Source organism: Scyliorhinus torazame, chromosome 12 (genome assembly GCF_047496885.1).
Source record: "Scyliorhinus torazame isolate Kashiwa2021f chromosome 12, sScyTor2.1, whole genome shotgun sequence".
In the NCBI taxonomy this organism is placed as follows: Eukaryota; Metazoa; Chordata; class Chondrichthyes; order Carcharhiniformes; family Scyliorhinidae; genus Scyliorhinus; species Scyliorhinus torazame.
The window spans coordinates 18,706,571-18,718,865 of NC_092718.1; the positions used below are offsets into that span (position 1 = coordinate 18,706,571).

The 12,295-nt window shown below is 46.4% G+C and overlaps 1 protein-coding gene across 1 annotated transcript; it reads left to right on the forward strand.

The window, feature by feature from the left end:
- Window positions 1-248: 248 nt before the first annotated feature.
- Window positions 249-11,766, forward strand: LOC140387414 (transmembrane emp24 domain-containing protein 3-like). The gene is made up of 3 exons (XM_072470499.1): window positions 249-536; window positions 9,256-9,504; window positions 11,028-11,766. The coding sequence occupies exons 1-3, from the start codon at window positions 399-401 to the stop codon at window positions 11,262-11,264; spliced, it is 624 nt and encodes a 207-aa protein (XP_072326600.1). The 5' UTR covers window positions 249-398; the 3' UTR covers window positions 11,265-11,766.
- The last annotated feature ends 529 nt before the right edge of the window (window positions 11,767-12,295 follow it).

Genomic DNA, 12,295 nt, shown 5'->3' on the forward strand with positions numbered 1-12,295 from the left:
TGATTTTTTTTAATGAGCCTGTGTTTTCCCCATGATGGAATGAAAAGTGTAGGCAAAGTGAGAGAGAGAGAGAGGGGGGGGGGGGGGTGCATCCTGTGTAAGGGGAAAGATCTCACCCAATGTTAAACCTGTTCTGTAGAAATCCTGGGAAGGTAGCTCTTAAATCTCTCCTTAATTCCCTCCCTTTCGAAGGGTTCCCGGAAGGATTGATCCTTGCTGCCACGTCAGGCTTAGACAGACCACCCCCAGCGGGGCTAATGGTCGGCGAGAGGCGGAGCTGAGGCCCGGCATGTGGGTGTGTGAAGGGCTCAAGGCTGAATCCCAGCAGAGGCGAGCAGCCAGCGCAGCGGGGCCAGGCTGCTTCGCTGTCTCCTCTCGCTCCCCCTGCACCGCTCATCATGTTCCTCCCCATCCTGATGCTGCTGCACTCGGCATTCGCCAATTACACTGACCTAACGTTCGAGCTGCCAGACAAAGAGATTCAGTGTTTCTACGAGGTTCTGCAGAAGGATGACAAGTTCACCTTGGCTTTTCAGGTAAAGAGAGAGAGAGAGCTTCTGCAATGACTGGTCTGGCTGGTTGAGGCAGCCATATGGTGCCAACTCCAGTGGGCAGGCTGCAATTGGCAGCAAGTTGTTTTCTCTTCCACGACCTACTTCGATTGTCTAGCTTTTTTTCTGGGAGTTTTGTTTTGGGGACTAAGGTGTATGGTGTGACTGAAACGGGCTTAGCGCTGTCATCTGTGAGATGGGTTCAAATCCCCCACTCCAGGGTAATCTGGTCTGGGAGGGTGGTTAATGCCTTTCCGATGAGATCTTGTTTAAAAAAGAAAGACTTGCATTTATATAGCCCTCTTCCCAACCACCAGATGTTTAGATTTGGATTTATTGTCAGGTGTACCCAGATACAGTGAAAAGTATTGTTATTGATATTTATTGTCACATGTACCAAAGTACAGTGAAAAGTATTTTCCAGCAGCCAAGGGAATGTGCACAGTACATGCATAGTAGACAAAAGAATAATCGACAGAGTGAATTGACAAATGGTACACCAACAAATAGTGATTGGTTACAGTGCGGAACAAGGGGCCAAACAAAGCAAATACATGAGCAAGAGCAGCATAGGGAGTCGTGAATAGTGTTCTTACAGGGAAACAGATCAGTCCGAGGGAGAGGCGTTGAGGAGTCTTGTAGCTGTGGGGAAGAAGCTGGTCCTATGTCTGGATCTGCAGGTCTTCAGACTTCTGCATCTTCTGCCTGATGGAAGGACCTCAAAGAAGGCAAAGCCTGTTTTGCATACAGTCCAGGCAGATCGCTCCATACATGAAAACATAGGACATCTGATAAATACACAATGTAAATACATAGACATAGACTTCGGGCGAAGCACATGGTGTATGCTTTCAACGTGCTTTACAACCTACTACCTACTTTTAGAATCATAGAATCCCTACAGTGCAGAAGGAGGCCATTCGGCCAATTGAGTCTGCAACGATCCATGTCCCACCCTATCCCTGCTACCCCACAACCTAACCTTCACATCCCTGGACACTAAGGGGCAATTTAGCATGGCCAATCCACTTAGCCTGGACATCTTTGGACTGTGGGAGGAAACCAGAGCAAACGTACAAACTCCACACAGTCACCCAAGGCGGGAATTGAATCCGGACCCCTGGCGCTGTGAGGCAGTATTGATAACCACTGTGCCGCCATGTTGAAGTGTAGTCGTGTTGTAGTGTAGGAAATACAGCAGGAAATTTGCGCACAGCAAGCTCCCATAGACAGCAATGTGATGATGATGGCCAGATAGTCTTTTATTAATGTTGACTGAGGGATAATTATTGGCCGGGACACCAGGAGGAACTCTCCTACTCCTCCTCAAAATAGTGCAATGGAAACTTTTAGATCTACAGAGAAATGAGGGCTTCTCATCGAGAGACTGTCACTCTTGCACTGGGTGTCAACCTCATTTTTTGCGCTCAAATCCTGGAGTGGGACCTGAGCTCACAACCTTCTGACTCAGAGGCAAGTGCTACCTACTGACCTACAGTTGGCACACAAAATGCCCTGCCGCCAACTGATGTCGCCGGATGTTAACAATCTTGATCGACTGTTTAAAGAGAAAGTGATCCTCCTGCACTAGCCAACTATCAATAAATGATTGACCATGCCAAATTGCCCCTTAGTATCCAAAGATGTGCAGGTTAGGTTACGGGGAATAGGGCGAGGGAGTGGGCCTGGGTAGGGTGCACTTTCAGAGTGCAGACACAATGGGCCGAATGGCCCCCCTCTGTACTGTAGGGATTTGATGAACTCTCAATTTATTTCATGGTAATTTATTGTATGTCAGGAATTTGGGGTTAATACAAGCTTTTGTGCTTAATCACAGTCAACTTTCATCAATTCCGCATCTGTTCCTAGAGCTCTGAGCCCACTGGGGCAGGGAGGGGGGTGGCAACACCCATCCTCTAAGTGTTCACGAGCACAGTGGGCTAAACAGCTGGCTTGAAATGCAGAACAATGCCAGCAGTGTGGGTTCAATTCCCGTACTGGCCTCCCCGAACAGGCACCGGAATGTGGCGACTGGGGGCTTTTCACAATAACTTCATTGAAGCCTACTTGTGACAATAAGCAATTATTATTATTATTACAATGGTTAAGCAACACCTTGATTTTAAAATTTGCATCTTTATTTTAAAGATCCCCCCCACCCCGTGGCTTCTCTGCTGCCTATCTCTGTAATCTCCCCCCAGCCCTACAACCCACCGAAATCTCTGCACTCCTCAATTCTGTCCTCCTGAGCATCCCGATTTTAACCACACCATCATTGGCTGCCGTCCTTTCAGCTACAAAGTCCCTAAACTCTGGAATTTCCTTCCTGAACTTTCTGCCTCGCTACCTTGTCTTTAAGACCCTCCTTAACATTTACCTCTATGACCATATGACCACACTTTAGGCCGATTAGCCTAATATCTCCTTACGTGTCTCAGCAATTTTGTTTGATAAGGGGCCCTGGGAATTTTTATTCTGTTAAAGAAATGTTACATTTGCACAAGAGCGTTTTTGAAACTTTTCTGCCATTATGTTGTAGTACTGGAGAGAGTCTGGGTTCAATTAGCCTGCGGCTCCACAGATGAATCACCTTTGACAGAACAAAGGGGAAAGGAAGACTAGGAAATGCTGTATAACATTGGAAAGGAACTAATTGGATAGTGAACTGTGGACCTAACTGCCTAACATCATTATAGGGGTCCCCAGCATGTGTTTAAACATTCCCAGGTGCAGAACTCTGAATTGTCTGCGGAAATGATGGTCGGCATGTTCAAGTGTCCCTGGGCCAATGTATTATAGGATGGTTCAGGTATTGCGATGCTGTGTGATGTACTTCCTGTGCGCTAGGCCTACAAGATGTGTGCATACACATCCCAAGGTTGAAAGGACAATCAGTGTCTCAACTTGTAACCCCTGGGTGCTTTTCGCTGCTCAAGGTCACATTCATGCAAACCACCACACTTTACTGAAATCCTAGTTTTGACATTGGTTCGGTGTACTATCAGTTCCAAACAATGGTTCTGGCACCTTGCCAGCACTACAACGAAGATTGTAGGTGCGAATCAGTACTTGCTCCTGGGAAATTCTATCCAATGGAGTGAACATTTTCAAGGATTCGTGCTTCCGCCTCTGCCGAGAAAAGGAAGGGCTTGATTTTTTAGGATTACCAATGTTACACCACGTGAGCAGTCACTGCTGAGTGGGGCAGTTCCCCTTGCCAGGCTAGATTACAAGTCCGTTCCAAAACTATATTCATTCGAATTTCACAAATAGGACCTTGCTTTAACTTTCTTTTTAAAAAGGACTATTCTGCCCACTTCAGTGTTCAGTGTCATCTGCAAACTTACAATTTATGTCCAATCCTCGGCCATAGATGAAACTAGAACCAAAGGGCACAGCCTCAGACTGAAGGGACGATCCTTTAAAACAGAGATGAGGAGGAATTTCTTCAGCCAGAGGGTGGTGAATCTGTGGAACTCTTTGCCGCAGAAGGCTGTGGAGACCAAGTCACTGAGTGTCTTTAAGACAGAGATAGATAGGTTCTTGATTAACAAGGGGATCAGGGGTTATCGGGAGAAGGCATAAGAATGAGGATGAGAAAAATATCAGCCATGATTGAATGGTGGAGCAGACTCGATGGGCCGAGTGGCCTAATTCTGCTCCTTTATCTTATGATCTTATTAATAAATAGCAAAAAGAGCAGCGATCCTAATACGGAGAATACCTGAATGGGAATAGTGGTCCAAAGTGGTTATGTTAGAGGACACGTAATCCAGAGGCTCGGACTAATCATCCACTGACATGAGTTCAAATCCCAGCAACGCACCTGGGAAATTTAAATTCTGTTAATAAATTTTAAAAGTTAGTCTCAGTAATCGTGACCCTGTAACGATAGGATTGTGGTTAAAACTCATCCGGATTATATCCTTGGGAAGGAAATCAGCTGCCTTATAGGCCGTGGTTTGGCCTATTTGACACCAGACGCAGGTCAATATTGATTCTTAGCTTTTGTTATTCGTGCAAGAGCTTTACTGACTAGGTCAGCATTTATTGCCTATCCATAGTTGCCCTTGAGAAAGTGGCGATGAGCTGCCTTGTTGAATCGTTGCAGACCCTATGGTGTCGGTACACCCATGATGCTGTTAGGGAGGGAGGGCCAGGATTTTGTCCCAGCGACCTGACGGAACGGCGATATTTTTCCAAGTTAGGATGCTATGTGGCTTTGAGAGGAATTTGCAGGTGTGGTGTTCCCATGTGTCTGCTACCCTCATCCTTGTGGATGGTAGTTGTCGTAGGTTTGGAAGATGTTGTCTAAGGAGCCTTGGTGAGTTCCTGCAGTGCATCATGTAGATTATCTTTGTGGATGGAGTGCCAATCAAGCAGGCTACTTTGTCCTGGATGGTGTTGAGCTTCTTGAGTGTTGTTGGAGCTGCGCTCATCCAGGCAAGTTGTTCTATTGGTACCTGAGACTGGGAGACAGTGTGGGGAGGAGACGCTTAATTCTCATTTGCTTCCAAATTGCATCTGGTTCAGTGTGTTCTGTTGCGGTCAAATTTTTATTTCGACTGTTGGTCTAGCTCACCATACACAGACTTAAATAATGAATAAATTGGTACTTTCACACTAACTTCGCTGCAGTGTTAAGGTAAGCCGACTTGGGACAATAAAGATTATTATTAATGCTGAAAATTCAATGTTCAGCAACATTCAGATACTGAAACAGCCCATGTCCAAATGCTGCAAGACATGGGGTGGATTCTCCGCTGTTTCCCAATCCAGTGGAGAATCGAGCATCGGGCTGGAGCCTGATGCCCCAGTCGGTGTCAGCAGCGAGCTACATGGCCCGTGCCAGCGGGAGGATGCAAAGGGGTCATTTGGATGCATTTAGGTTAGATTAATTTGCTCGAGCCTGATTCTCCAGACCCCCATGATGCTCTGGTGCTCTCGGCGGAGATTCACGCGGACGTGGATTAGTGCAAGTATTTTCATGCGTGGCCCTGATGCGGTGGACCCCGCGGTGGGTCAAGAGGGCAAGCATGTAACCCCAAAGTCCATCAGAGGACCTCCCCAACAAAGCAAATCCTGCCCACCACACCCTTCAAAAGATCTCCCAACAGAGACCCCCAAGAGATCACCTCATCAGAACCCCCTCCCCCATCAGACACCCCACCTCCCCATCCACCAGAGACCCCCTCCCCATCCATCAGAGGCCCCCCTCTCCATCCATCAGAGACACCCCCCTCCACATCAATCAGAGACTCCTGCCAGAAAGCTGAAGAGCAGTCCAGGGGGCAGGTGGAAAAATCACTGCATTTTCACTACCCTTTCCTAATATCTGCTGCCTCAGGCAGAAATGTTCAAAGCAGCAGCTGGTACCAGTGTCAGAAGCTTCCTGGAAACCCCAGTACACTTCAAAAGCCTTGACATCGCTTAACAGCCTTTGAAATGCAGAATTTCTGTTCAATTTTGCACAGCAATGTATTGCATTAGCCAGTGATTGACAGTTTTATTACTCCAGAGATACCTGCTTGGTGAATTATTCATTGGTCTTTCCCTTCACGCTTGAATGCATTTCCAGTACCCTGTTTTGATGCTAACCATAATATTTACACTATAAACATCTGTTAAACTCAGATTTGACATTTGATTTGATTGATTGATTTATTGTCACATGTACCAAAGTACAATTAAAAGTATTTTTCTGCGGCCAAGGGAACATACACAGTACGTACAAAGTAGACAAAAACGAATAATCGACAGAGTACATTGACAAATGGTACATCGACAAATAGTGATTGGTTACAGTGTGGAACAGGGGCCAAGCAAAGCAAATACATGACCAAGAGCAGCATAGGGTATCATGAATAGTGTCTGACAAGGAACATATCAGTCAGAGGGGGAGTCGTTGAGGAGTCTTTGGCTGTGGGGAAGAAGCTGTTCCTCTGTCTGAATGTGCGGGTCTTTGGACTTCTGTACCTTCTGTCTGATGGAAGGGTCTGGAAGAGGGCAAAGCCTGGGTGGGAGGGGTCCCTGACAATGCTGTCTGCCTTCCTGAGGCAGCGGGAGGTGTAGACAGAATCAATGTGAAGGTGGCAAGCTTGTGTGATGCGTTGGGCTGAGTTCACCACAGTCTGCAGTTTCTTGCGATCTTGGGCCAAGCGGTTGCCATACCAGGCTGTGATGCAGCCAGACAGGATGCTCTCTATGGCACATCTGTAGAAGTTTATGAGAGTCGATGCAGACATGCCAAATCTCTTTAGCTTCTAGACTGTTGAATGGACCAGGACAGATATTTTCAGTTGATATCCAGAATCTCAGCAGTTTTGGGGGAAGATAGTTCCAGATTTGCAGAACACTCTAGCTCTAATTTTAAGGTTGTGCCTCCTTGTTCTGGAATAGTTTCTCTCTGTCTACCCTTTCAGATGCTACGATAGCAAAATGGTATTGTCACAGGACTAGTAATTCAGACGGCGAGGGTAATGCTCTGGGAACCTGGAATCAAATCCCACCATGGCAGATGGTGAAATTTGAATTCAATACAAATCTGGAATTAAGATTCTAAATGATAACCATGAAACCATTGTTGGTTGTTGTAAAAACCCATCTGGTTCACTAATGTCCTTTAGACAGCCGTCCTCATCTAGTCTGGCCTGCAAGTGACTCCAAATCACAGTAATGTGGTTGACTCTTTAAAAAAAATGCAACTCAGTTCAAGGGCAATTAGGGATGGGCAGCCTTACCAGTGATGCCCACATGAAAGAATAAAGAAACAGAAATAAATTGGCAGAGTGGAAAATCCACGTCACAACCATGTCGCTTCACAGCTCCAGAGTCCCAGGTTCGATTCCTGGCTTGGGTCACTGTCTGTGCGGAGTCTGCACGTTCTCCCCGTGTCTGCGTGGGTTTCCTCCGGGTGCTCCGGTTTCCTCCCACAAGTCCCGAAAGACGTGCTTGTTAGGTGAGTTGAACATTCTGAATTCTCCCTCTGTGTACCCGAACAGGCGCAGGAATGTGGCGACTAGGGGCTTTTCACAGTAACTTCATTGCAGTGTTAATGTAAACCTACTTGTGACACTAATAAAGATTATTATTATTAAAAGGTATTTCCTCAAAGTGGTCTACGTGATAAGAATATATGTGTATGTAGCCCCTTGAGTGGTCCGATTTATAAATAACCAAGCCGATAAGCTTCAATCTTAAACAAGATCAAGGTTCATTTACTCCCAAACTATTGCTGAAAGTCACATTGATAACAATGATGAAGGTATTAACTAAAATAGATATAAAGATAAAAAAACACGTAAAGGCGAAAAGATACTAAAGATAAGGCGATGGTTTGGTGGCATTGTCACTGGACTAACAATCCAGAGACCAGGGAAATAAAGGGGCTGTTTAGCACAGGGCTAAATCGCTGGCTTTGAAAGCAGACCAATGCAGGCCAGCAGCACGGTTCAATTCCCGTAACAGCCTCCCCGAACAGGCGCTGGAATGTGGCGACTAGGGGCTTTTCACAGTAACTTAATTTGAAATCTACTTGTGACAATAAGCGATTTTCATTTCATTTTCATTTTCATTTCATTCATTTCATTTCAAATACTCTGGGGAAACAGAATCTGAGAATACTGGACAATCTCAGCAGGTCTGACAGCATCTGTGGAGAAAAAAGGGGGCTAACGTTTTGGATCTGGATGACTCTTATTCAAAGCTGGCCAGTATTTTCTGTTTTTGTTTCAGATTCCAGCATCCGCAGTCATTTGCTTTTAAATACTCTGGGGACATCGGTTCAAGTCCCACCACAGCAGATGGTAAAATTTGAACTCAGTAAAAATCTAGAATTAAAAGTCTAATGGTGGCCATTGAAACCCAGCAAGCTGCTCGGTTCAAGGGCAATTAGGAATGGCCAATAAATGCTGGCCCAGCCAGTGACACCCACATCCCATGACTGAATATGAATGAAAAAAAATCCATCTGTGTGAGATATCGTTGTGGGCCCTTTCTTACTGAAGTGAAAGGGTTGAAGCTTGAGATTCCGTATGTCAGTGGCCATGGCTCCTGCAGTTGAAGAGATTGGAAGAGTTTGCCTTTGCACATGGACTCGAGAAGCAGAGCAGGCCCTGGGAGGGAGTGAGGGCTCCTGTTTTCACTTTTACGGTACTACAGGTGGCGGCTCTTGGAGGCTGCATTTGGTACTGCGGTCCAATAGCCATTCTTCTGGAAACCTTCTTCGGTCTGCTTCAAGGCGTCTCCGTCATGATGTTCAAGATGGCTCTGTCCACAAAATGGCAGTTTTCAGCCAGACTTTGCACAGTGCCAAAATTTTAAATGGTGGCCACCCTAAACTATTGATTAATACTTCAATATTGAATATTGGGCTAGACTGGGGAAGTGGGGGGGGGAGGTTGTGGGCGGGTGGTGGTGGAGATTTCGGGGGCCTGGTCCCATCCATTGTCATTTTAGCCGAGGTAAAGGTTTCTTCAATATTTCTCATTCTCCCAGGTTTTCAAAGCAGAAGAAGCGGGTTACAAATGCTGCCCATCCATCGGGAGTGTTGGCCTGGAGTGGGAGTTGAACCTGGTATTTTGTAACTCAGAGTCAAGAGGGCTGTTAATGCCCCCTTTTGTTCTGAGCTGCCCCTTGACGTGATTGTTGCCATTTTGTCGATGTTCAAACAGTTGATAAAATAACATTTTTTTGCTCTCAACAGGTTATTTCAGGAGGTCACTACGATGTGGATTGTTTCATCGAAAGTCCCGCAAGGCGCATGATCTACAGAAAGCACAAGATTCGGCACGACACCTTCGTCGCAAAGGCGGAGTTCCCCGGAATCTACAGCTTCTGCTTTGGCAACCAATTCTCCACCTTCACTCACAAGAAGGTTGCCTTCCATCTCGAGGTGGGCGAGCTGGCTCCACTTCTCCCCATTGCTGAGGCCAAGGATTCTGCCCTGACGCAGGTTAGTCCAGCCTGTGGAAATGTAGCTTCTTCTCGGCCTCGGGCCTACAGGCGTCAATGGCTTTGGCGGCGCGCGTCTTTTAATGGTGAACCCCTAGCTGGTGGCTCGAGACTGCAGCACATCAAGATTGAAAAACGGTAGCGAGCTGACTGGGGTGAAGACAGGCTCAGGTTTTCAATCCTGAAGCTGCTGGAAAGTCGTGTGTATCTGGTTGAGCAATGGAACTTCCTTGCGTGAACTAGAGGAGATCATTGAATCTTGCAGTAATATAAAAGCAGAATACTGCGGTTGCTGGAAATCTGAAATAACAAGAGAAAATGCTGGGAAAACTCAAAAAGATCTGGCCACCTCCGTGGAGACGCGCTCTGAGGAAGAGTAATTCCTCTTTTCCCTCTTCACAGATGCTGCCAGACTTGTTGAGTTTAGTCCAGAGTTTTCTGTTTTAGAATCTTACAGCACAGAAAGAGGCTATTTGGCCCATCAAATCTGTGCCGGCTCTCTGAAAGGACACTCCAATTCGTGTCACTCCCCCTTACACGTTGGAACAACTGTTTCTGTTCAAATATTTATCCAATTCTCTTTTGAAACCCCTTCCCCTGCCCCTTCAGACAGTCCATTCCGTTGATTAACAACTCGCTGCATTTAACAGCAAATTCGCCTCGTCTCCCAGTTGCCCTTTTTACGGGTAAATCACATGGGCCAGTCTGCCTGTCCGGCTGCTTGGCTGGTTTCTGCTGAGCTGCAGAGAGATTGAATTCCACCAGGTGCTGTTGTGAGGATAGCCCCCCTCTTCCCCCCCCCCCCCCCCACCCGTTGTGAGGGTAGCCCCCAAGTCCTTCAAAGATTACCTCGGCGAGTAAGAGTATTGATGTTTGCCGATTACAAGGTACGCACGTGGCCACATTTAAAACACTGTGTACGGTTTTGGTCCCCCTTGTTCAAGGAAAGATATATTATCATTGGAGGCAGGACAGAGGAGGTTTACGAGGATGATCCCGGGTATGGAGGGACTGCCACATGAGGAAAGATTAAACAGGCTGGGCCTGTGCTCCTTCGAGTTCAGAAGATTGAGAGGTGATACGATTGAAACATGTAATATTCTTAAGGGGGTTAGAGACGGTAAATGTTGGGGTGGGTGTTTCCACTCACGGGAGAGTGTAGGACCAGGGGGAAGAATAAGGAGGTGCTCCTTGAAGATGGATTTGAGGAAGAATTCCTTCTCTTCAAAGAGCGGTGAATCTTTGGAATTCTTCACCCCAGGAAGCTATGGAGGTCGAGTCCTTGAACATTTTCAAGACCGAGATCGATAGGTTTCTAATCAGTGGGGGAACTCTGGGTTACGGAGAGACAGCAGGAAAGTAGACTTAGTGAGGGTCAGATCAGACATGATCTTATTAAAATGGTCGAGCAGGCTTGAAGGGCTGAATGGCCCACTCCTAATTGTAGAAACCTCTCCCATTATGCAGTCCTTGGTGGCTGAGGCAGGTGGACTGCATTGTGATCCTTTTTGCTTCCCTCTTCAGCTGGAGTCCTCCTGCAATTCCATCCATTTTGCACTGAGCAATGTGGCCAAGCTGCAGACACAGCAGCGTGTTCAGGCTGCGATTGACCGCCTGCACGCAGAAGACATCAGAACCCACATTATCTACTGGGCGTCAAGCGAGACCATCATCCTTTTTCTGGTTACTGTTGGCCAGGTCATCATCCTGAAGAGATTCTTCACGGACAAGAGGGTCAACGCGAGCGTGGCCAATACCTAACGTCGAACATATGCTGGCCGCTGCAAGCCAGCCACTCGATATCTGCTGTGTGCGCGCGCCGAATTACTGTAGTGTGGTCATTGTTCTGACAATCAATCTGCGGCGGTCAAAGAGGAGCTAATAGGCAGCGAAGCCAGACCTCCAATTAACTAACCGTTGCAAAGAGAGAGGTGCCTGTGCTCGTGGCTCGAGTCACCACTCCTTACCATGAATCAAAACCTCTCACATCCTCAGGACAACCCCACAGTTAATAAGAGTAAGAAAGAATTTCCATTTATGCAGCGCCCCTCGTGACCTCAGGATGTCCCCCAAAAAATTAATTTGTAGAAGTGTTATCAATGTTGTTGGGACTGTACTGCACACAACGTCCACAAAATGACAAATGACCAGTCTGACCAGTTAATCTGTGTTTGTAGCGTTAATTAGGGGAGGAATCATGGTGTAAGGTTTAAGGGTTTTGAGGTATAAAACCCTTTAATTTAAAAAAATTCTTAATTTCTAACACTAGGGTCCTCAGTATTTACAAATCAAGTGGAACTTATTAGGCAAGAGTTTACATATACTTAACAAGAAGTAGCGAAGACAATTTTGAAACTTCATCTCTCAAGATGCCAGGAACTCTTGCCGTTGATCAGCACAGATGATGTCTCTCTCGCCTTTGTCTTTGAAGTCATGTTGAATGTGTCCAGAAGGGTTGTACCCCAGAAGGCATGGTGTCACAATGCCAACGAGGATCACGATTTCTCAACTCTTATCTCGCGTTATACAGCACTTCCTCTTTTGGAGATGGTCCAAATTCACCCTTCCTATTGGCTCTAAGGTCCAAATTATCTCATGTCAACCCCCCCCCCCCCCCCCTCACCTTTGCAACCCTTGTTTCACGGGTTGTAAACTGAGACATAGCTCCATCACTTACTTCCTCAGAGAAGTTTACACTGCATTACAAACAAATGCACACTTCCAGATACAGAGAAGCCATAAATAAAGTCACATTCTCTGGTCAACATATTTTAACTCAAGCCCCACACTAA